The sequence below is a fragment of the Dendrobates tinctorius genome, unplaced genomic scaffold, assembly GCF_039654945.1.
Source record: "Dendrobates tinctorius isolate UK_male_01 unplaced genomic scaffold, ASM3965494v1 ptg000082l, whole genome shotgun sequence".
NCBI lineage: Eukaryota > Metazoa > Chordata > Amphibia > Anura > Dendrobatidae > Dendrobates > Dendrobates tinctorius.
This window is the reverse complement of record NW_027361750.1, coordinates 6663974-6691149: the sequence shown is the minus strand read 5'-3', so window position 1 is coordinate 6691149 and position 27176 is coordinate 6663974. Positions and strand designations below refer to the sequence as shown.

At 45.3% G+C, this 27176-nt stretch overlaps 1 protein-coding gene across 3 annotated transcripts in view; it reads right to left on the bottom strand.

The window, feature by feature from the left end:
- CUNH8orf34 (chromosome unknown C8orf34 homolog) overlaps window positions 1–27176 on the bottom strand; it is a 967955-nt gene that overhangs the window by 670322 nt on the left and 270457 nt on the right. For all 3 annotated transcript variants that reach the window (XM_073583858.1, XM_073583859.1, XM_073583860.1), the window contains exon 9: window positions 846–931. In XM_073583858.1, the coding sequence (XP_073439959.1) occupies window positions 846–931 (86 nt within the window). The remainder of the gene's footprint in view (window positions 1–845; window positions 932–27176) is intronic.

Sequence of the window (27176 nt, the reverse complement as noted above, 5' to 3'; positions counted from 1 at the left end):
ATAATAAAGGGGGATAAGTTGGTGATTCAACTTTTTATTTTTTTTATGTTTTTTAAAACTTTTTACCTTTAATTTTTAAATCCCATTATGATCATTTGATCACGTCTTCTACTGTACAGTATATTCTGCAATACCATAATATTGCAGTATACTGTATAGTAAAAATGATGTTCCCCAGGGACCCCCGCCGTAAGATCACATTGTGGCGGGATGATGGGAGTCGGTGCTCTTGTGTACCAGCGATCAAGGTAGATAATGAACCAACATTTTAACTTACAATTGGTGTCTTAGGCCTGTTTCACACTTCAGTTTTTTTGTGTCAGTTAAAATCCGCCAAAATGGCGGAAAGCGGATCCGTTGCTAACTGATGTGAACGGATGCCACCGGACCGTTATTTTGACGGATCCGATGAATGAAGAATTTTAAAGGAACCGCAGCCCGGGGAGGAGGGAGAGCGAGAGAGAGAGATAGAGAGAGAGAGATTTTTTTTCAGCCGCCAGAACAGACTTTAGGGTTAAATTTCAGGCTGAGTGAAGACTTTCGGGCATGCGCAGTGTGAAGTGCGGATCCTGCCGGCCGAAAAAACGTTACATGCTCCGTTCGGGCATGTCGGGGGACGGCAAAATTTTGATGGATCCGCAAAAAAACGGATCCAACGGATGGCCATCCGTCAAGATCCGCTGGTAATGCAACTCAATGGGAAAAAAAAACGGATCCGCCAAACAAAATGGCGGATCCGTTTTTTTTGCAAAACGGCGGATCTTGACTGATGGACAAAAACTGAAGTGTGAAACAGGCCTAAGGCTGTAAATCTGCTTAAGTTTTGGCTGAAGATCCGTACTCACCACTTGCATTTGCTGCAGCTTTTAAAGGAGAGGAACCCTCCTTTGGCACCACCTCTTCTCCCTGAGCTAGATTATCCCCTTGCAATCTAAAACATAGAAGAAGGGTTATAGAGGAGACCCATAAATAATATTGGTAAATATGACATGAGGCTCAGCATTAACATTAGGACTTGTTCACACAATGCAGACACTGCAGAGTGTCTATCTGGATTTACAGATGGAAAATCTTCAGATTACAGTACAAGCAGTAACAGTGGTTCATTCTTTAAGAAAACCAAAGAAAAAATTACCCCCCAAAATTTCGATATTCAAGATATAGCAAAAATTGTGAACAAAAATTTAGCATTTAATAATGTATTAGAATTGTTCTAATGATACAGAACATTACAAAAGACACATAAATATCACAAGACAGATCTGAGTAACTCACAACTCCAGATTATTAATGAATATGTCATAAAAAAAAACTCATGCACTTTATGGTCTACCAGATATAGGCTTACAATTCAAAACATGCCCAAAATCTGTCCCTGTAATAATCAAATGTATTTTTTATATGAAAAAAAAAAATCAATATAGGAAAAGTCTCACCTAATTCCTTATGGTATTTAAAGGTGCCTCAGATAGGTCTTCTGAACTGAATAGGAGAGAGGGCTTAATTCCACTGCCCATCTACCATCCTGATCATAAATGAGAGACCACAGACTAATCCCAATGCCTTTTCTCCTAATCTGGATTCATCAGGAGAGTATTACATAGCCATCTGTCTCCTGCAGCTGAGTACATAAGGTCTCTGCAAGGTATCACCGTTCTATGAAGCCTCCTGCCTATACCTTACAGATGACCTGGTCTATTTCAATACACACACGCCGGGCAGTCCATGTCACTTCAAGGGCGCCAGAGCGCATTATATCGGGTAATTGGAATGCTCCCCTTAGTTGTGGTGAATGTCTGGTATATCCTTATGAACCGCTGGTATCACCCTAGAAGGTTAGTGTAACGCAAGCTCTTTTGTAAGTATAGAAAAAGGGAAGATCATCGGCACAACCATCCAGGTGATGATAAAAATGTATCTTTATTGAAAGAGAATTGGTTAAAACATTTAAAACGAAATCCCAGAACCTAACACATTACTGGTGTGAAAACCACCCTTACTCATAGGATAACTGGCCTAACGCGTCAGGTTCTGGGGTTTTGTTTTCAATATTTTAACCAGTTCTCTTTCAATAAAGATATATTTTTATCATCACCTGGATGGTTGTGTTGATGATCTTCCCTCTTTCTTCACTTATTCATCTGCGATCACCAGTGTGTGTGTGGCCCCCAGGAGGAACTCTGGTTAGAAACTTCAGCATTTGATCTACAATGTGGTAAGCTCCACAATCCCTCTCCCTCCTCCACTACATTTAGGCTAGTTTGTAGTCACCATTCCGCAGTGGCTGAATAGGGGATGAGTATGCATATATTCTGTGACACTAAAACAGTTGAGTCTAAAAAAGGAACTGGAAGATACGATTAACCTATAAACAATATTATCCAAACCTTCATTATGGCATTCAAATCAACTACCAGTAATGGATTGTGAGTGGGTAAGAAAAGAATCAATTAACGAACAATAACCATTCAATTAAATTTTAGGCAAGTGTATTCCAGAGTACAAGGATATTAGAAACATTAGTATGCAACTGATAAAGTCAAGGCAAGACTGTAAATAAATTGGAAATATTGTATGGTGGAAAAATGGAGATTGAAATCAGTGGTTAATGTAGTTGTACTGCGGTCAAAATAAAATAGGAGCATTTATTTGTATAACAGGGTCATCAATAACAAAACCTGGTTGACGGGCATATATGGATGAGACAGCAGAAAAGGTCTGAGTTAAATAGTACCTATGATGCCGTATTATGTCCTAGACTATTGAACTAACCCTGCCTTACATTAGTGATCAACACCCTAATTACCTGCGCAAATGGCGCCCCTACTCCTCGGCTTCTCTTCATCACTAACTAACCCTGTTGGGCCCTAAAGCAATCATATGTCATTTGTTCATAGAAACCAAATGGTGATACGATGTTCAGGTGATAGATCCTGTTTTCTTCACGTTGAAAAATGGATCTATCCAAGTTCCCTCCCCCAGGGGGTTTCTCAGTTCTGTCAATGCCCATGAATTTAACTGATGAAATAAATCCTTGAAGTGTCAGGTTTATCTGTCTAGTTAGCTTGGCAGGTTTTACAGTAGCAATAATTTAAAAAATATAATCCTCGCATTGCTGTAAATACTTGTGTGGACCGGCGCTAAAAATTTTTAAGTCGGCAGAACAAAATATAAAGCAAAATCCGCAACAAAATCTGTTTGTTATACATGCTGGCATTCTAGCAGATACAGTATATGGCACAATCTATAACAATATCCACAATGAATTGTTTACATCAAGTATGTGAATATACTGTCAGGCTCAAAGATAAAGCGAGTCTGTCAGTACAAAATAACTGTTCAAACAAAGCACAGGCGCACGGTGAACCCTTGGTGTGGCCAAGCGCATAAGTGCACCTTTCCACCTATTTGTTTTCCATTTGTCTTTGCCCGCCTACTCCTTGATTGACAGCTCTGGCTGTACAGAAATTTTTTTGCTGACAAACTCTTTAATGTAACATACTGTAGTGGGAAAATCTTGCTAGAAAATCAATCTACTGGATAGATATCATTCATACATTTTGTACTCTGTACATGGTACAGTCTCAAACATGATCACTTTTTTTTAACCATTGGTGATGTGTTGAAAAGACTGGTACAAATTTTACATCTATTTCTCATTTTTCAAACTTTTAGATCAGCTGCAGAACAAAAAAAACGCTTCTGCAAAAAAAACCAAAACTGATCCTTCTGGTGAAAAGCACAAACCAGCAAAGTTAGTGGCACTATACTGTTGTTAACAGCTATTGACTTTCCCCAATCGAGCGTCATTTTTCATGAGCTTGAACAAGCTGAACCCATTCTGTCCTATTCAGGGAAATATGACATATCACAAGTAGTGATGAGCGAACGTGCTTGGATAAGGTGTTATCCGAGCATGCCCGGGTGGTAACCGACTGTCTATGCCTGTTTATTAGGCAATCCCTGCATGTGTTGCAGCAGTCGAACAGCCACGAGACATGCAGGCACGGGGACTCAAACATTTTTCAAGCATGTCGAAGACAGATGTTCGGTTAGCACCCAAGCGTGATCGGATAACACCTTATCCGAGCACGTTCGCTCATCAACACTATAGAATAGAAAATCACATGTACTGTACATGCAGGAATGAATGCAACCTCTAACTGCCAAATGTGTAATAACTAATTAATGGGTCCATTCTCATCCCATAGCTCATTATCACTTAATTGATTATCTCTATCAATCCACCAGTAGTTACAAACTTTATTAGCCAAAGCCCTTATGTGCAATCTAATTGCTAGTAGGACACTGCTTTTTAACAATGACAGTGGGCCGCTTAACCTACTGGGCCCCTGTGCAGCAACGGTACGTCTGACCCTGTGTACGTGTGACTTTAATAACTTCTATGATATTAAACAATATGTAGAAAACATTTTTACAGTCTTAGGGTGCCTGCACACGATCATATGAAAAATTGTCCAAAAATCATCCAGAAAACTCATAAAATTTTTTTCTAATATTCAACAGATTTTCATCCATGTGCAATTCGTGTTTCCCTTTTTTACATCCATGTGACGTCTGCGTGAGATCGGCTTTCATACAACTGCATTAAAACATGTACATGATCACATATATTTCCAAGGTTTATAATAGAAATCTCTCCGTAAGAATCGGATGCCACTCCGATGGTCCGTGTGGCATCCAATTTTTTTCTCGCACCCACAGACTTGAATGTTCTGCATGCAGCAATTTTTTTCTCACGGACACTAGGGCAGAGAAAAAAAATCATTCATCATTAACATGGGTCAGCATGCTCTCTGATTAAAAATCAAATAGCACACGTCCGATTTAGATGCTCATCTGCATGAACTTTTAGGCTGGGGATTCACACCGACAAGTCAGAACTCCAATATCTTACTGCACCCACACTGGTTTACAAAACAGATATGGAAATGTTTGCCAGGAATCTGTAAATTCATAGACAGTCTGTAAAACTAGGAAACTCTGGTCGGTCTGTAATGACAAAATGATGCAGCCGTGATTTTGTTTTATGCCAAGGGGCTCGTATTAGGTATTGTACTTCTTGGTAAATATTCTGCTTGACAAGTTTTGAGCTGTTTTGTACATTCCTTACACATGAACTCTAGTGTAGACATCCCCTGGCCTACTTATAACACAGAGAACATGTGATTATTATTCATGGAGATTTTATATACATAAAAAAGGATTCTGAATATTTTATAAAGTCTTTTTTTTTGGCTGCATAGTTTTAACACAGGGAATATATGTAGAAAGAATGTGGAGGTGTGAATGAGGAAAGAATGAAGGTGAGGAAAAAGAGGGATAGTGAAGTGGGGAGGGAGGCGGAGGGGAACAGGGGCTAATGTAAATCCTACTTTTGAGTTATTAAACTTGCAGCGCTTTTACATACAGCTCTCTTAATAAGTCTGTTTTCTGTTTTAGTTAATACTTGCATTTCCTATGAAATAACAATTTTGTAGCATCTTTTCCCAGGATTTGGCATTATGCCATTCCTCTGTTAACACACATATTGTTACGGCTTGGTGAGGCAAGCCTCCTGGAGTGGACCCTCTGTGTTGTGGCACTGAGAGGCTCCCAGGTGAGCGAGCCAGGTAGTACCAACCCCTGTACAGGGATCGTTAGGTGCAGGCCCAGGGGTTCAAGTACCACAACAGCCGGTACCAAGAGGGGCGGCTCTTAGGGAAGCAGGAAGATACCCATGGGAGAGAGGAAGCCGCAGGAGGGACCCCACAGGACAGGCGAGAAAGTAACAGGACAAATGATGGAACAAGACTGACACAGAACAGCTCTGCAGTGCAGAGTAGGGACCACGGGATACCAGGACGGAGCGGACACAGGAGGGACTAGGACGGTAGAGCCAGGAGAGGATCACGGGTTACCAGGACGGAGCAGACACCAGAGGCAGGGGGGACTAGGACTGGAGAGTCGGGAGGGGACCATGGGATACCAGGACAGAGCAGGGCTGGAGGGACACAAGCAGGGAGAGTGGATCAAGCAAGGCAGGGAGAGAGAACACAGGCCTAACCAAGTTGAGAACACAAAGATCAGGCACCTCCTCTCAAGGAGGGTGGCCTGATATACTTGGCAACAGGCTCCTATTGGTCCGGTGGTGCTTCCGGGTCAGGGCACCACCGGAGCTCAAGGAGGAGAGGAGGCGCGTGGCCACGGCCTACATGCAAAAAGTTCAGTGACTCACGCCAGAGACCTGTCAGCGCTGGAGGAGGAGGCCGGGAGCCTCGGCCAGCGAGACGCCACGACGCTGGAGCAGGAAAGTGAGTATCCAGGGAGGTAGCGGCCGTAACACATATTAAAACGCTATTGACCTGCAGATGGGGCAGCACGGTGGCTCAGTGGTTAGCACTGCAGCCTTGCAGTGCTGGGATCCTGAGTTCAAATCCCAGCAAGGACAACATCTGAATGGAGATTGTGTTTGCATGGGCTTCCTCCGGGTTGTCCAGTTTCCTCCCACATTCCGAAAAGACATAGTGATAGGGAATTTAGGTTGTGAGCCCCATCAGGGACAGCGATGATAATGTGTGCAAACTGTAAAGCACTGCAGAATATGTTAGCGCAAAATAAAGATTATTATTATTAGATATGGGGATAATCTGAAGGATAATAGCGTTACTAACCTGTGACTGAAAACGAATGCTGAGAAGGAGAATAAGGCAGGAGTCACACTACCGTATAACATGGTTAAGTGCTATTTGGTTATGTGTCATTTGCATACATGTTGCTTGCTGACTAATTGGGCATGACTTCGCTCAGTGAAAGTGTATTGAGTGAGGGCGGAAACAGTCTAGTCAGAATGTGGCCGAGTCCGCCTTTAGGCTATGTGCCCATGCTAGCGTTTTTAAACGCTCAGGAAAAGGATCCCCTTTCCCAGAAAACGCGTGTCATCTTCTGCGCGTTTCTTGCGCGGTTTTTTACGCGTTTTTGACGCGTTTTTTGACACGCGATTTCTGGGAACATTGGGGATGGCTAAAAACGCTGAGCAATGCGGGAATTAATGAGCATGCTGCGTTTTTAGCCGCTAAGCGATTCCTGAGTGGTTAAAAACGCATGCATTGGCATAAAAAGACAAAAACGCATGCTAATTAATTTGATGCATCTTTTAAGCATTTCTGCAGCGTAGGATCCGACACAAACGCTGCGGAAACGCTTAACAAAATGCATCGTGGGCACACAGTTAGTCTGTTTTTTGACATATGTATGGAATCCACTTGAGCTCAGTTTCCTATATAATCTTTGCAAATGATCAATTATTAATGGATACAGCATGGATGGTGTCAGTAAGGCATCTGTTTTATATTATGCTCATTCAAAACTATGATTGAGCCTTATTCAAAAAAACCTGAAGAAATTAGTACATAGTATTTTTTTTTCACATGGGCAACTCGGTCCGTGTAGAAAAATACAGCCCATTCACTGACATTGTTCCTATGTTATCCGTTTTGCACACAGCTGATCGCATATGCACTATATGCTCATCTGAACCCAGCCCTATGGTTAGGCTTTATTACCCTTCTACTAGCTAATATAAACTTCCCAAATAAAAAAAATGGAAAAAGATCTTAGGCCGGAGTCACACTGGCGAGGAATACGGGAGAGTGAGAGGCGGTAAAAGCACGCATTACACACGGACCAATGATTCTCTATGGGGTCCCTCGCACCAGGCGTATATTTCTCCTCAGTATCCTACGCTCCGTGCCACTCGCAGCATGCTGCGATTGTCAGCGTACTACGGCCGTAGTACGCCAATGCAAGTCTATGGGTGCGCAAAAAATACGGATTACACACGGACCACACATGTGACCTGCGAGAAATACGCACCAGGTGTCTTTTAGCAAAGCCGGCAATTCAGTGCACGATACAGTAAACTCACACTGACAGGTTTAATAAAGAAATGAAAGAATAGATATAGACACATAGAATACATATATATATATATATATATGCATTCTATGTGTCTATATCTATTCTTTCATTTCTTTATTAAAACTGTCATAGGGCTCCATTATATGTCCATTTTGCAAGCCTGCGAGAAAATCTCACCATACGGATGCCATACGGATTGCATACGGATGCTGACATGCGCAAAATACGCGACCACACCCCTGATTACGGATGACATACGGAGCACTCTTTAGGGGTCTGTCATCCGTATTACGCATGTAAAATACTGACCGTATTTTACGCAGGTTAGTGTGACTCCAGCCTTAGGCCTCTTTCACACTTCAGTTTTTTACAATCAGTCACAATCCGCCAGGTTTTGAAAAAAACGGATCCGCAATTTTCTTTTGAGGATCCGTTTTTTTTCCCCATTGACTTCCATTATTGGCGGATTGTGACGGATTGCCGTCCGTTGCATCCGTTTTTTTTGCGGATCCGCCAAAAGTTCCTGTCCGTTACCATCCTCAAAGATTTCAAAACGGAGCTTGCAACGTTTTTTTCTGTGGTGGATCCTCCAGACACTCATTTAACCCGAAATTCTTTCTGGGTGCCGGACAAAAAATTCTCTCTCTCTCTCTCTCTCTCCCTCTCTCTCTCTCTCCTTTTCCAGGCTGCGATTCCTTTAAAATTCTTCATTTGTCGGATCTGTCAAAAAAACGGACAGGTGCCATCCGTTGTCATCAGTACTAAAACGGATCCGCCATCCATCCTTTTGGCGGATTTTGACTGATGCAAAAAACTGAAGTGTTAAAGAGGCCTTAGCAATATTAACGTGTTGCATTTTCGAATAATACTTTGTCAGACTCGGCATTTATGATTGTTGGGATAAAAATAAAAACTATAAGCAGCTTTTCTGAGCACAAGTCAAGTCATTAATAGAGTCTTAATTGATGAATTGTCAGATGGTCAATCCAGCCCTGATTGTATTCTTTATACTTTATTATTGTTTGCTGCCCATGTGAAGCCCCACCAATTTACAGAGCTCGTGTACACAACTGAATTTTTTGTATGAGTGTGATCAGTAGTTTTTTACGGATAGTACTTGTAACTGTTATATTCTATAAGGCTGTGCACATGTCTGAATATTTTTCATTGGACTGAATGGTCTGAGGAAAATATGCCCAATTTTTATCAAAGTGTCCAAATGTGGCGCCCCCAGGAGTATCGTCATCACACTGACTTTGCCTTCCTCCAGGGGAGGGTAATGCCAGGCTTGGAAGCAGTGATGGGTCTCTCCAGCAGTTAACCTAATGCATGCAGCACAGTTCCACTCCGGGCCAGCAGGGGGAGCTCTGAACCAGGATTGAGGAGCAGAGTGCTCTCTGAGGGTCAGGAGGAAGGAGTAGTGAGATAGTGTGAGGAGGTCCATGTGTGCAGACGTGTGGAGCGGGGTGGAGGTTGAGCTCCGGGAGGAGAGCTCCCTCACCGCTAGAGCGCAAAGACTGGAGCCTGGTCTCCACGGTGGTACGGATACTAATGGTCCTGCCACAGATACCAGAGGAGTAGGAGGCTGTAAATTCCCTGCTCTCATCATAGACTTGGGACACAACAGCAACTGAATAGAGAGCCAAGACTCAGGAGAGGAGTCCCCGAGAGAGGCTACAGCTGTCTGTCATACAAGTAAAGTTCTAGGAACATCTGAAGAGAGGCATTCCAGAGTAACTAAGTACTGGAGTGCTTCACACTACAAAGCGCTAGGAAGGAGACTGCACAGCCCTTCTGCTGAGAGAGAATCCTGATCAGCTTCCAGGCTAACCTGCTCCAATACCATCTGTAATCAGGACTCTGGACTGCATATACTCAGTAAAGGTATAGAAACTACAACCGCTGTGTCTTGTCTGTTCCCTACACTTTCGGCACTGCTACATCCCCGTGCCAGCTACATCTACACTGCCCTGGGACTACAGCTCCACCTGTGGGGACCTTTACCATCTAAGCTGCACATACCATCAGTCCCAGCAGACCTGTATGCAGCGTTGGCCTAACACCACATTTGCCAAACACCACGGGTGGCGTCACGAAGTATTCTACCAATAACTACATCTCCTCAATGCTTGGGCGCCCATGGTCACGGACCGGGTCACCGCTGCTGTGACACATCCCCCCTGACACCGGCCCGGTACCGAGTACCCCACAGCCCTGGGAGGGTGACTCAATTTGGCGTCACGAACAGGATTACGGAGCCCGGTATCCCCGGGTCCCATGTGCCATAGACTGTGATTGTGAACTGTGTGAATTTGGTGCCAGAAACCGCCATTGCCGAGCTGCTTGGCGCGTGCGGGAAGAAAGAGGGGCGGCCTTCGTGGGCGGAGCCTGCTGCAGAGCACGAAGAAGAGAAGTGCCGCGCGAGAGGGGGAGAAGCTGAGGCCTACAGTCCGGAGCGTCGGGCCTGCGAAGCTCACGTAACCCTCGGCCCTGGCTAACGTTAACTGGGGGGGAGAAGATGTCCGCGCCAAACGGCGATGCAGCGGCAGCCGCAGCAGTCCCCATAATGCCGCTATCCATGCCCTACATACCGGGAGCGGCCTGGCTACCGCAGTACTCGGGTGAGTCGCATACCCTGAGTGAATTTAAAGAGAGACGGTGCAGCTTGTTTAAAGTTTACCCTCTGTCTGAAGACCAGAAAGTGAATATCCTGATTGGACAGCTAACGGGTGCAGCGCAGAGAGAAGTGAAAGCCTGGCAGGACAATGATAAAGACACTGTTGCAAAGATCCTGGCCAAGCTGAGAAGCACTTTTGACACCCGCACTGCAGCTGAAATTAAGATGCGGTTCTTTGGCTGTAAACAGGGCGCAGGACAGTATCAGGGACTATGCCCTTAACCTGCAGGAGGCGCTGTGAGCAGTTAAACAAGTTGACTCTGACAGTGTGAAAGAAGAAGACAAATTGTTAAAGGAGCAGTTCATCGAAGGACTCCTGTCCAGTACCCACAGAGGACAGTTACGCATCATTACCCTGCAAAACCCTGATTTGAACTTTGCTGAGTTTAAGGACAGGGCTATCCGGGTACTGCAGGAATCCTCTGACAGCTGTCCAGCACCCCCTAGGCGCCCAGCGATCACCTACCATCAGGAAGCTACATCCTTTCCTTCCATCCCTGTGGAGGCTGATGCCCAGACCCTGGATAAAGATCCAACAGAGGAGCTGCGTCTTCAGGTCCAGGAGCTGACCAAAGGAATGGCTGCACTCACCAGAACCGTGCAGTCCCTGCAGGATTCCTCCAAAGAAAAGGTCCAGCTTGCTTCCAGTCCAGAGGATGTCCCGTGGCTCCGGAGGAGGAGAACCCTGCCACTTCGAGGAAGGAACAACGATCGCTACGACCAGGACGGACGTCCCATCTGTCACCGCTGTTACAAGGCAGGTCATCTTGCAAGGTATTGACCTTTAAACGAGCAACCCCTGGGGCAGAGGGCCAACCCCCAGGAGTAGAATCACCAGGCCCAAGGAACTGGAGAGCCAAGTATGTGGGAGGGAGACCGATCCTTCCTGTGGTGATTGACGGCATCCCCATGAACGCTTTGCTGGACACTGGCTCCCAGGTGACCACTATGCCGTATATTTTGTACAAGAGGCACTGGGCTGATTCTGAACTCACCCGTGGCCCCACTGATGAACTAACTGTAGTTGCTAGTAATGGCCATACCTTGCCGCAGATTGGATGCAAGGAAATTTCTGTTAAAGTGGGGCGGGTGGAGCTAAAATCACAAGGTCTGATAGTTGTTGATATTGACCGACGTGAATGTAATCCCATGATGACTCTTGGTACAAATGTAATTGAAAACTGTCTGTCCGAGGTTATTGTCTTGTTACAACAGGTGGCTGAGACTGCTGGTTCCGGTGAACGAGTCCTGCAGAAGGAGATCCGAGCCCTGATGCAAAGACAACAGGTAGAACTCTCTGGCGGAGAGATTGGCAGCGTCAGAGTGAGTGATGCCTTCCCCATTGTAATACCCCCCTGGGGTGAAATGTTGATATGGTGTCGGGCAGCCATAGGTCTCAGAGGGCAGGATTACCAGGCATTGGTAGAGCCAGTATATTCGGATAGCAGGCCCACTGTCCTGACAGCCAGAGGGGTGGTTGATGTACGAAAGGGGAGAGTACCTGTACGCCTTTTGAATTGTGGGGAGGAGGAGGCCACAATACCTCGGTACGCCACAGTTGCTAAGCTGCTCACTGTTAATAACAACTTATTGCAGGCAGCAGAGCCTTTGGTCTCATCCGATCCGGTGGAGGACAATGGCCCTGTGAAGCAGCTAGAAGAGTGGTGCCAGCAACTGCAGGTGGGAACTGACTCTACACCTTCATACCAGAGAAATGGGGTTTGCAGAGTGACACAAGAGTATGAGTGGGTATTCAGCAAACACCCACTAGATTTTGGGCAGGCAAAAGGGGTGCAACATCATATCCCCACTGGAAACCATCAACCAATAAAGGAGAGGTACAGGCATATACCCCCAACACAGTACCAATGTGCTAAGAGTATGTTGAAAGAGATGAAGGAAGCTGGGGTCATTAGGGACAGTTGTAGCCCATGGGCAGCCCCAATAGTGTTTGTAAAGAAAAACGATGGTACTATGAGAATGTGTGTTGATTACAGGAAAATTAACAGTATCACACATAAAGATGCCTACCCATTACCTAGAATTGAAGAGTCATTAGCTGCACTTAAAACTGCTAACTACTTTTCCACATTGGATCTCACCAGTGGGTATTGGCAGGTTCCCGTGGCAGAGGCAGACAAGGAGAAAACCGCATTTACCACTCCGATGGGTCTCTGTGAGTTCAATTATTTGCCATTTGGACTCTGCATTGCTCCAGGAACGTTTCAACGGCTGATGGAGTGCTGCCTGGGACACATGAACTTTGAAACAGTCCTGTTGGACCTGGATGATGTCATCGTTTTCTCCAAAACCTATGAAGAGCATCTGGAACACCTGGCTGAAGTGTTTGAAGCTTTGTCCAATTTTGGCCTGAAAGTGAAGCCTGCAAAATGCCATCTCCTGAAGCCTAAAGTACAGTACCTCGGTCATATGGTCAGTGCAGAAGGTGTGGCACCAGATCCTGACAAGGTCACAGTCATCCGGGACTGGACGATGCCCAACAACCTCCATGAGGTACGCCAATTCCTGGGACTGGTAGGTTATTACCGGAGATTCATCAAAGGCTTTACTGAAATAGCCACCCCGATGCAAAACCTTCTGGTGGGGCAGTCCAAGAAAGGCAAGCAGAAGAATTCCACATTTCAATGGACTGAAGAGTTGGAGATTTAATATGGCTCTCCCAAGTGACGAAGTTCTGGCCTACCCAGATTATGACAGACCCTTTGTGCTGTACACAGATGCCAGCAACGTGGGATTAGGAGCAGAACTGTCTCAGGTACAGAATGGAAAAGACAGAGTGATCTCCTATGCCAGCAGGAAGCTGCGTCCCACTGAGAGGAACCCTGATAATTACAGTTCTTTCAAGCTGGAGTTCCTTGCCATAGTCTGGGCTGTCACCGAAAGGTTCAAGCATTACCTAGCTTCGGCCAAATTTACAATCTTTACGGACAACAATCCGTTGACCCACTTGGACACTGCCAAGCTAGGAGCACTGGAGCAGCGATGGATGGCTCGGTTATCCAATTATGATTTTACCATCAAGTACCGGACAGGGCACAAGAATGCCAATGCTGATGCGCTGTCCAGAATGCCTAATCTGCTAGATGCAGGAGAAGACCCTGAGGCTCTCGAAGAGATAGAGTTGCCTCCCTTTCACCGGCCACTTGCGGCCCAATGTGCTCAGGGAGTGAGAAACAAGCGGTCTAGATTGAAGGAAGTCACTCTGAACCCATTGTCCCATCATGACTGGGCAGAAGCGCAAGATAAGGACCCTGCAGTCCGTCTGGTGAAAGAGCTACTGCTACAAGCTGACTCACGCCCAGATTCGAATGCTCCTGAAGAATCCCAGCAGTTGTGGAAAGAGAAACGTCGGCTGTTCATATATGAGGGGAAGCTGTGTCGGAGGAGTATCAATGCCCGCACACATAAACTGGTCTGGCAGGTGGTAGTCCCGAAGAGAGATGCATCAATGATCCTGGAAGCATACCACAATGGAGCTGGACACTTCGGGTGGAAGAAGTTAGAAACCTTGCTTCGAGAGAGGTTCTACTGGACTGGCATGAGAAAAGTCATTGAGAGGTGGTGCTGGGAGTGTGGACAATGTAACCTGCGCAGAAAGCATCGAGACAGCCAGAGAGCTCCCCTACAGCCAATCATCACCAAACAGCCACTGGAGTTGGTAGCCCTGGACCATGTGAAGTTGGTTCCAAGCCGGTCAGGCTACCTCTATACCCTTACCATAGTGGACCACTATTTAAGATTCCTGGTGGTTGTGCCTGTCAAAGATCTAACGGCCAGGACCGCAGCCAGAGCGTTCCAGCAGCACTTCTGCAGACCACATGGTTATCCTGAAAGGGTGCTGACAGATCAAGGTCCAGCTTTCGAGGCAGAAGTGTTCCATGAATTTTGCAACTTATATGGGTGTAAGAAGATCTGGACAACACCTTATCACCCACAGATCAACGGCATGTGCGAGAAGATGAACCAGGTAGTGATTGATTTACTGAAGTCATTGCCCTTGGAGGAGAGAAATCTGTGGCCAGAAAAGTTACCCGATCTGGTAGATCTCTACAACCATATCCCAGTGAACTCTACCAACAGTACTCCAGCGTACCTGATGAGAGCAAGGCCTGGTAAGCTGCCTATTGACTTGGACATGGGAATCCTGACGCTTGAAGTAACATCACCAGATGCTGACTGGGACAAGGAGAGGCAGCAGCAGTACAGAAGGGTACAGGAGTGTGTGGAGAAGAGTCTGGCTCAGGCAAGGCAGAAGCAGGAGAGACTTTATAACCAAAATGCACCTGCTGTTCCTTTTTCGCCGGGAGAACAAGTTCTCAAGAGAAAAAGAAGACTGCATAAGCTGGACGATCAATGGGAAGAGGAACCTTACACCATTCTGCCCTCCAACTTCGATAATACCAAAGTATGCCTTGTTAGCAAAGATGGAAGAGAGACTTCAGCAGCGGTATCCAGAGATCATTTGAAGTTATGCCCTGATCAGTTGAAAGAGAAAGCGGGAGAATCAGATAACATCCCACCTGCAAAGGAAGAAAAGACAGTCAGTACAGTGCTGGGAGAGTTCCCTGCGAATTGGACTAGAGTTAATGATGCAATCGTAGTGCCGGTGTTGTTATTTCTCCAAGTAGAAGCACAGGAGAATAGGACTCAAGAAGACCTTGAAGATCGAGGAAATCAGGCAACAGAGGCCACACCAGCAGTGGAGTCAGAGAACCCTCGGCCTGCCAGTGGTGAACCTGTAGTGCCCGTGATGAGTCCAAGAGTTCACAGACCAGTTAGTGTCCCCGTGCCATGTAGAACTACTAGAAGCATATCTAGAGCATTACACACCACCCCGGTAGTTAGAACCAGACAAACAGTAAGGCCCACTACAGCACCAGTGTTACGCAGATCCACTCGTACCACACAGGGTGTACTACCAGTTAGGTTCTGTATCTAAAGAAAATGTGAATATTGAAATTGAATGTAAATATGTAACTGTTTTCTAAGTTTTGTACCTACAGTAAGTGTTTCCTTGGAAATTGCTAAGTTTTGTTCATGGACACTGAACCACAGGACTTGTGTGTGGTTAAAAACTTTCTTTGTATATATTTACCAATTGCCACAAATGGACCATGGACATTGATGTTGGACTTGTCATCATAGGACTATTTTTGCAGCAATTGGTTTTTGTACATTTTTCTCTTTTTCAAATCTTGTACAACTATTACTGTTAAAATGTTTCTATATTGTTTTTTATGTTTTTGTTCAGCCCAGGAGTGCTGACTTGCACTAGGGGGGAATGTGGCACCCCCAGGAGTATGGTCACCACACTGGCTTTGCCTTCCTCCAGGGGAGGGTAATGCCAGGCTTGGAAGCAGTGATGGGTCTCTCCAGCAGTTAACCTAATGCATGCAACACAGTTCCACTCCGGGCCAGCAGGGGGAGCTCTGAACCAGGATTGAGGAGCAGAGTGCTCTCTGAGGGTCAGGAGGAAGGAGTAGTGAGATAGTGTGAGGAGGTCCATGTGTGCAGACGTGTGGAGCGGGGTGGAGGTTGAGCTCTGGGAGGAGAGCTCCCTCACCACTAGAGCGCAAAGACTGGAGCCTGGTCTCCACGGTGGTACGTTTACTAATAGTCCTACCACAGATACCAGAGGAGTAGGAGGCTGTAAATGCCCTGCTCTCATCATAGACTTGGGACACAACAGCAACTGAATAGAGAGCCAGGACTCAGGAGAGGAGTCCCCGAGAGAGGCTACAGCTGTCTGTCATACAAGTAAAGTTCTAGGAACATATGAAGAGAGGCATTTCAGAGTAACTAAGTACTGGAGTGCTTCACACTACAAAGCGCTAGGAAGGAGACTGCACAGCCCTTCTGCTGAGAGAGAATCCTGATCTGCTTCTAGGCTAACCTGCTCCAATACCATCTGTAATCAGGACTCTGGACTGCATATACTCAGTAAAGGTACAGAAACTACAACCGCTGTGTCTTGTCTGTTCCCTATGGCACTGCTACATCCCCGTGCCAGCTACATCTACACTGCCCTGGGACTACAGCTCCACCTGTGGGGACCTTTACCATCTAAGCTGCACATACCATCAGTCCCAGCGGATCTGTATGCAGCGTTGGCCTAACACCACATTTGCCAAACACCACGGGTGGCATCACGAACTATTCTACCAATAGCTACATCTCCCCATTGCTTGGGTGCCCAGGGCCACGGACCGGGTCACCGCTGCTGTGACACATCCCCCTTACAACGGCCCGGTACCGAGTACCCCACAGCCCTGGGAGGGCGACTCACAAACAAAATCGACAATGCATGAGTATGGGTCTGTGAAAAAAATCGGACCGCACTTGGATGACATTCGAGTGTGGTCCTATTTTCACAGAATGGAGAAGGTGAAGAAAATTTTATTTTTTCTCTCTAAGGCTGGTTTCACATTTGCGTTAAAACAACGCTGCGCCCTGCGCCGTTAAGCCCCGCCCCGAGCCGGCTCCCTGCCCGCCCCATCCGGGATCACCGCCTACTTTCGCATTTGCACGCATGCGATCGGCGCACCCTATCTTTAGCATAGGGTGCGCAGATCGTGCGCTGCCAGTGTGAAAGTAGCGTGCTGCGCACTTTTGACGGTGCGCCGTGCGCGCCGAAATGCAACATGCTGCATTTCGGCGCGCACGGCGTACCGTCAAAAGTGCGCAGCGCGCTACTTTCACACTGGCAGCGCACGATCTGCGCACCCTATGCTAAAGATAGGGTGCGCCGATCGCATGCGTGCAAATGCGAAAGTAGGCGGTGATCCCGGATGGGGCGGGCAGGGAGCCGGCTCGGGGCGGGGCTTAACGGCGCAGGGCGCAGCGTTGTTTTAACGCAAATGTGAAACCAGCCTAAGTCTGAGAAAAACTGATGCCAATTTGATCAAACTCTTATCGAAGTCTGATCAGAATAAGTTTTTCTTGAATGTAGAGACATCGGTCATGTGAACATACCCATATAATGATACATCCTCTAACTTGTATAAAACACAGTGGACCTACACAAGCAGATGACATGGCTTCCCAAACCCATCACTGACTGTGGCAACTTCACACTAGACCTCAAGCAGCTTGGATTGTCTGTCTCTCCACTCTTCCTCCAGACTCTGGGACCTTGATTTCCAAGGTCTAGTGTGAAGTATCCACAATCAATGATGGTTTGGGGGAGCCATGTCATCTGCTGGTGTAGGTCCTCTGTGTTTTATCAAGAACAAACTCAGCGCAGCCGTCTATCAGGAAATTTTAGAGCACTTCATGCTTCCCTCTGCCAACAAGCTTTTTGAAGATTTTTCATTCTCCAGCAGGACTTGGCCCCTGTCCACACTTCCAAAAGTACCAATACCTGGTTTAAAATAAACAGTATCACTGTGCTTGATTGGCCAGCAAACTCGCCTGACTTTAACCCCATAGAGAAGGGTTCCCCAACTCCAGTCCTCAAGGCCCACCAACAGATAATGTTTTCAGGATTTCCTTTGTATTGCACAGGTGAAGCAATTATCACCTGAGCAATACTAAGGAAATCCTGAAAACATGATCTGTTGGTGGGCCTTGAGGACTGGAGTTGGGGAACCCTGCCACAGAGAATTTATGGGGTATTGTCAAGAGGAAGATGAGAGACACCAGACACAACTATGCAGACAAGATGAAGGCTGCTTTCAAAGCAACCTGGGCTTCCATAACACCTCAGCAGTGCCACAGGCTGATCGCCTCCATGCCACACCGCATTGATGCAGTAATTGATGCAAAAGGAGCCTCGACCAAGTATTGAGTGCATTTAGTGAACATACATTTCAGTAGACCAACATTTCAGATCTTACAATTATTTTTTCAAGCTGGTGTTATAAAGTATTCTAATTTACTGAGATAATGACTTTTGGGTTTTCATTGGCTATAAGCCATAATAATCAACATTATTTTTGTTAAACACTTTAAATAGATCACTCTGGTTGTAGTGACTCTATATAATATACGAGTTTCACTTTTTGTATTGAAGAACTGAAATAAATTAACTTTTTGATGATATTCTAATTTTGTGAGATGTACCTGTATATGGCCTGCAGAGCACTGGTCTAGCACTAATATTATCATTATAGGGCCACTGCATGGTGATAATGCCAGTACTAGTACAGAGGTTTTAGTTCCAGAAGCACTCTCATCTATATTTTTCTTATATTAAAATAAGTGGCTTTTACAATGTAAGCCAATGGAACCTCGTTCTGACGCTCCTTACAATTACATTGTAAAATGGTGGATTAGGGAGATTCAGAGAGAAGCCAAAAGGTCCCTCTGTCGTATATCAGACCAGAACAAAATATGAAGTTACGTATGTTCTTTACGACTAGAGATTATCAAAAAGATTTCCAGGACCGAAGCCTAGCAGCCACATCAAAGCCCTGCAAACCTCCTACCTGACAGAATTCCCAAGGGCCCAGGGGCGGATATAAATTAGAGCAGACTTTGCAGCCGCACAGCGGTCCAAGAGGTGTTGTGGTCCAATTCTACTTCCAACCCTGCCAATTGCTTATATCACAGACATTATTAGAGTGCAAAGGTTGCATATAGGGCACAGGGCCCTCTTTTGTCTATATCAGCAGAAAAAAGAAAGTCACAACTCTATGCCACACAAGCTCTGGCATATAAAAAGTGTCAAGATTTTAACCAGTTAATGGTAGTCAGGGCTGGTTTTAGGCAAAGTGGGGCCCTAGGCAAAGTTTAAAATGGGGCCCCAAATGCTAATATATTGCACATCACACAGAACCATTTCGGTTGTATTTACATGCGCTGAATTCAGGCCGCTAAACGAGTGTGATCGACAATATTGAAGTCGTTCAACACTTGTTTCCCGGCCTCTTTCCACCATCTGAGAAAGAATGATGGGAACAGAACAATCACTAATGGATCAATCTGTCCCCATACAGTATCATGTTATCAGCAGCACACCAACAGTTTACACCCCATAGTCCTCCATATAATATAATGTGCCCCCATAGTCCTCTATATAGTATAATACACTCCTCAGTCCTCCATATAGTATAATACACTCCTCATAGCCCTCCATATATTAAAATACACTCAGTCCTCCATATAATATAACAAACTCCTCCATATATTAAAATTCACTGCTCAGTCCTCCATATAGTATAGTACACTCCTCATAGTGCTCCATATAGTATAATGCACCGCCAGTCATCCATGTAGTACAATTCACTTCCCATAGTATAATGCACCTCATAGTTCTTCATATAGTATAAAGTAATGTATTCCCCATAGTCCTCGATACAGTATAATGCAGCCCACATATAGTATAGTGCATCCACCCCATAGAGCATAATGCAGCCACCCCAGAGTATAATGCAGCCACCCCACAGAATATAATGTAACCCCCCATAAAATATAATGCAGCCCCCTCATATAGTATAATGCAGCCCCTCTATAGAATATATGGCAGCCCCCTCAGTATAATGCAGCCCCCCATATACTGTAGTATAATGCAGCCCCTCCATAGAATAAAATGTTAAAATGTAGCCCTCCTCATATAGTATAATGCAGCCCCAATAGAATATAATATAGCCCCTCATAAACTATAATGAAGCCCCCATACAATATAATCTAGCCCCCATTGAATATAATGCAGCACCCCATAGAATACAATGTAGCCTCCTCATATAGTATAATGTAGTCCCCTTATAGAGTATGATGAGATCACCCCCCAGAGAATATAATAAATATTATACAGCCCCCCATAGAATATAATGTAGCCCCAAATAGAATATAATACAGCCCACCTCCCATAGATTATAATGTAGCCCCCCATATTATATACTACAGCCTCCCACATAGAATATAATGTATAATGTACCCCCATGGTATATAACACATCCACATAGTATATAACACAGCCCACATAGAATATAGTACAGACCACATGGTATATAGCACAGCCCCACATAGTATATAGCACAGCCTCACATGGTATACACCACAGCCCCACATGGCATACAGCACAGCCCCACATGGTATACAGCACAGCACCTTGGTATACACAGCACAGCACCACATGGTATATAGCAAAGCCTAGCACAGCCACACATGGTATACAGCACAGCCCCACATGGTATACAGCACAGCACCATGGTTTACAGCACAGCCCCACATGGTATACAGCACAGCACCACATGGTATATAGCACAGCCCCACATGGTATATAGCACAGTCCCACATGGTATATAGCACTGACTCATGGTATACAGCACAGTCCCACATGGTATACAGCACAGTCCCACATGGTATACAGCACAGCACCATGGTATACAGCACAGCCCCACATGTTAGATAGCACAGCACCATGGTATATAGCACAGCCTGCATATCTCCCCCCCCCAGAGAATGGCCCCACAGTCCAGTACTGTTACATTGAAAAAAAACACTCCTCACCTTCTCCTCGTGGCTGCGCTGCTCCCGGCTCCTGTCTCCTGCTCTGCCTGGCACACAGTGAGTGTGCGATGATAAGACGTCATTGCGCACCCGCTGTGTTTCAGAGGCAGAGAGGGAAATGATGGGAGAGGGAGCATCAGCTGACACTCTCTCCTCCATCATTGCTTTGAACTGTACTGGCATCTATGACGCCGGTATAGTTCAATGCGTCGGCGGGGAGAGTCGGTGCTGGAGGCAGGCAGGCCCCCTTGCCTCACAGGGGCCCCATAGTGGCTGTGTGATGTGCCACTAGCTGGGGGCCCCTAGGGGAGCGGGGGCCCTAGGCAGCTGCCTGGGCTGTCTGCCCTTATCACTGACCCTAATGGTAGTGGCACAGGTTATGGCCAAAAAAAGTGAAATAAAAATGTGCAACAACACACATCAATGAAGTAGCCAAGCTTTAATAAATGTGTTCTTTATTTCACTTGTAACCACCTTGCACATCATCAAGAGTAGGACATGTCCTGTTGGAAGAACCCACTGCCATTTGGGAATACCAATGCCAAAAGGGGTGTACATGGTCGGCAATAATCTTTAGGCAGGCTCGGACTGGCCCATAGGATAACAGGGGAATCCACTGGTGGGCCCCTGTGCAGATCTGGGCCCCAACCCCTTTGTATGTTCAATACTTGGCATAATTCACTTGATTCACTCTGTACAGAAAACTGCAGTATATCATCACTCATTCAACAAATTATCCAGTTTATTATTATATAGAGATAGAGGTAAATTTGTGAATGAGGGTAGTGTGATATTTGTATGCAGGTGAAAAGTGGTCCCCCCAAAGTCAATGTTACTGGCGGGCCCTTGGCACCTCAGTCCGACACTGTCTTTAGGTATTGTCATGATCCAGTGTGGATCTGACAGTTTAAATGGATAAGTGAACTTTTTTTCCTTTGGCTAGGTGCCAAAGTGATGTGATTGCCCCTGGTGGCCATTAGAATTATTACACGTGGTGTCGTTCATTCTAAGTCGCCCGGTGGTGGTGAGCGGTAGTGCACTTTAGTTTCTTTGGTTTAATGTTCACTTAATTATAAATCAGGTGTGAGGCTCTATAAAAGGGAGCCAGGTGTGTTCAATCACTGTTGGTGATATTGTGTGTTAGTCACTCACAAGGAGGCCTGGGTGAAAGAAGGAGCTGAACATGAGTCCTGCGCAGCCCAGCCAGAGGGGACGAGTGGCAGCTATGTGGTCTGCAGGAAGGGCTGGCATGGAGTGGTGGAGTCGCAATTTACGGTGTCAGCAGGAGGTGCTTGCATGGCTTGGTGGAGTGGCGATGATGGTGAGAGTTACACTCAGCATGCGGGACTTGGTTGCTGAGAGCTGGACTCAAGCATGCTTGACTTTTTGGGCAGGAGCTGAACTCATCTTTGTGACTCTGTTACTGGACTTCTGCAATTGGTGGTGGACTGTGCTCCAAGGCTGCACTATGGTGAAGGATCCAGTTATGGTGATGGATTCGGGTGGAGGAGAAGATGCACACAGGTGGTGGGCTCTGTTGCTAGGAGCGTACGCAACAGAGCAAAGCTAAGTGGTGTTTCCCCTGTATTGTCATTTTCCCTCATGTGTGTTTAGTGCAGTGGTGGGATTAGTTTCCGCACCGACCAATTCCTTAGTGAGAGTTTAGGTTCAGGGCGAGCTAGGGTTTTTAGGTTCCTGTGCGTCGGCCGGTGTGTTAGGGAATGTTAGGAGTGCAGGGACACTGGCTCAGGGGAGTACAGGAGGTCTCCACTTCCCCATTCCCTATTGCAGGGCCCACCATTGTTAATGTTACCCAGGTTCCCCTTTATTATTTAAATTTGCCTTACTGGAGGCGGGGTTTCCAGAATACTTTATATATACGTGTAATATCTAAATTCGCCAGTTGGAGGCGGTGTATCCAGCTGCACGTGTTATTATTTAAATTCGCCCCACTGGAGGCGGTGTATCCAGGGTCACGTGTGTCATATGGGTTCGCCTTGCGGTACTCACTGCGTCCAGACAAACGTGACCGTGACAGGTATGTGTCAAAGTAACATCCACATGAATGCCAGAATTCAAGGTCTTACAGGAGAACGTTGCCCAGAGCCTTCTTCCATTAGTGCATCCTAGTATCATCTGTTTTCTAAGGCCATGTTCACACGTTCAGTATTTTGCACCAGTATTTATAAGTCAAAACCAGGAGTGGAACAATCAGAGAAAAAGTATAATATAGAAACACGTCAGCACTTCTGTATTTATCAACTATTCCTGGTTTTGGCTTACAAATACTGATATAAAATACTGACCAAATACCGAATGTGTGAACACAGCCTTACCTTGCCTGCTTGCTCCACTGGCTGTGCCATCATCCTGTCTGTACACATAACCCAGGGAGTTATGCATATGTCCAGATCCCTGTACAGGGTTAAAGGGTAAAGGCCAAGTTTCACTGTGCCATGCTAAACCAAGCGGCAAAGCTAGTCTGTGCAATCCCTATTAAGAGCAGCTAGCCTTCCTCTGTCAGTGCACTGTTGCATACTGAACGTGTGAATGTGGCCTTAAGCCCCCGTCACACACAGCGAGATCACTAGCGAGATCGCCGCTGATTCACAAGTTTTGTGACGCAACAGCGATCTCCCCAGTGATATCGCTGTGTGTGACATGTATCAGCAACTGGCCCCCCCGCCAGGTATGGCTGATCGTGCTCGAAAACTCTGGACATTTTTTTGATCGCTGGTCTCCCGCTGGCCAGCACGCATCTCTGCGTGTGGCAGGCGGGAGACCATCGATCAGCGAGCTGGAGCCGATATCCAAGGTAAACTGCGCTTAGAAACCCACTGTTTACCTTGGATACCAGCTCCCAGCGCCAGCACACTGGTATCTAAGTTACACAGGGCGTAACTAAGCGACGTGCGTCGCTTGTTACCCGCGTTGTCACTTGTCCTGATCGCTGGTGAGATCTGCCTGTTTGGCAGCTCACCAGCGATCATGTAGCGACACCCCAGTGATCCTGACAAGGTCATATCGTTGTCGGGATCACTGGTGCGTCGCTATTAGAGTTGAGCGATACCGTCCGATACTTCAAAGTATCGTATCGGATGGTATCGGCCGATCTTTAAAAAAAGTATCGGTATCGCCGATTCCGATACCGGAAGTCCCATTCAAGTCTATGGGACTTCCGGTATCGGAATAAGAAAAACCCTTTCCTGCCCTTGTACAGCCTCTCTGGGGTCTGTACGGGCCTTTCGGGGGGCTGTGCCGGCCTGCCAGGGGGTCTGTGCAGGCTCCGGTGGTCTGTGCCGGCCTGCCGGTGGTCTGTGCAGGCTCCGGGGGGCTGTGCCGGCCTGCCGGGGGGCTGTGCCGGCCTGCCGGGGGGCTGTGCCGGCCTGCCGGGGGGCTGTGCAGGCTCCGGGGGGCTGTGCCGGCCTGCCGGGGGGCTGTGCCGGCCTGCCGGTGGTCTGTGCAGGCTTCGGGGGTCTGTGCAGGCATCGTCCGATGGGACTACAAGTCCCATCGGGCGATGCCTGCTACCATGACAGTGATTGACACATTAGCCAATGATGGGACAGTAGTAGTCCCATCATCCGGCTAATGTGTTAAATGTAAAAAAAAAAAAAAAAAAAAAAAAAAAAAATTACATGCTACATACATACAACATGCATACTACATACATGCTACATTCATACTACATACTACATACATGCTACATTCATACTACATAAATACTACATGCAACATACATACTACATATATACTACATGCATGCTACATACATACTGCATGCTACATACATACCACATATATACTACATATATACTACATGCATGCTACATGCATGCTACATGCTACATACATAACACATATATACTACATGCATGCTACATACATACTACATGCTACATACTACATATATACTACATGCATGCTACATACTACATGCTACATACATACTACATATATACTACATGCATGCTACATACATACTGCATGCTACATGCATGCTACATACATACTACATACATACTACATGCTACATACATACTACATATATACTACATACATACTACATACATACCACATGCATGCTACATACATACCACATACATAACACATATATACTACATGCATGCTACATACATACTACATGCTACATACATACCATATACATACTACATGCATGCTACATACATACTACATGCATGCTACATACATACTACATGCTACATACATACTACATATATACTACATGCATGCTACATACTACATGCTACATACATACTACATACATACTACATGCATGCTACATACATACCACATACATAACACATATATACTACATGCATGCTACATACATACTACATGCTACATACATACCATATACATACTACATGCATGCTACATACATACTACATGCATGCTACATACATACTACATGCTACATACATACTACATATATACTACATGCATGCTACATACATACTACATGCTACATACATACTACATATATACTACATGCATGCTACATACTACATGCTACATACATACTACATACATACTACATGCTACATACATACCACATATATACTACATACATACAATACATTCATACAATACATACATAGACATACAGTACATATAACATAGAGTAACATACTTACCAATACTTGTCACATTGTTCCCCGAAGCCATTGTCTTTTCCGGGATAAATATTAACATAACAAACCACAAAAATACTCACCCACGATCCGAAGCAGTCCACGAGTGTGTCCCACGACGATCTTGGGTAGAGAACTGCAGCATCAGCTGTTGCTGCCGTTCTCTACGGGCTGCAGGAATCCAATGACGGAAGGTAGGTATCCTTCCGCACTGTATTCCTCCGCCACTTAAAAAAAAAAAAAGTCCCTAGTCTCACTTTATGCCATTGCTGTGTGGGAAATTCCCACTCAGCAATGGCATAAAGTGAGACTAGGGACTTTTTTTTTTTTAAGTGGCGGAGGAATACAGTGCGGAAGGATACCTACCTTCCGTCATTGGATTCCTGCAGCCCGTAGAGAACGGCAGCATCATCTGATGCTGCAGTTCTCTACCCAAGATCGTCGTGGGACACACTCGTGGACTGCTTCGGATCGTGGGTGAGTATTTTTGTGGTTTGTTATGTTAATATTTATCCCGGAAAAGACAATGGCTTCGGGGAACAATGTGACAAGTATTGGTAAGTATGTTACTCTATGTTATATGTACTGTATGTCTATGTATGTATTGTATGAATGTATTGTATGTAGTATATATGTGGTATGTATGTAGCATGTAGTATGTATGTAGTATGTATGTAGCATGCATGTAGCATGTAGTATGTATGTAGCATGCATGTAGTATATATGTAGTATGTATGTAGCATGCATGTAGTATATATGTAGCATGTATGTAGTATGTATGTGGTATGTATGTAGCATGTAGTATGTATGTAGCATGCATGTAGTATATATGTAGTATGTATGTAGCATGTAGTATGTATGTAGTATGTATGTAGTATGTATGTGGTATGTATGTAGCATGTAGTATGTATGTAGCATGCATGTAGTATATATGTAGTATGTATGTAGCATGTAGTATGTATGTAGTATGTATGTAGTATGTATGTGGTATGTATGTAGCATGTAGTATGTATGTAGCATGCATGTAGTATATATGTAGTATGTATGTAGCATGTAGTATGTATGTAGTATGTATGTAGTATGTATGTGGTATGTATGTAGCATGTAGTATGTATGTAGCATGCATGTAGTATATATGTAGTATGTAGTATGTATGTAGTATGTATGTGGTATGTATGTAGCATGTAGTATGTATGTAGCATGCATGTAGTATGTATGTAGCATGCATGTAGTATGTATGTAGCATGCATGTAGTATGTATGTAGTATGTATGTAGCATGCAGTATGTATGTAGCATGTATGTAGTATGTATGTAGTATATATGTAGTATGTATGTAGCATGTAGTATGTATGTAGCATGCATGTAGTATATATGTAGTATGTATGTAGTATGTATGTAGCATGCAGTATGTATGTAGCATGTATGTAGTATGTATGTAGCATGTAGTATG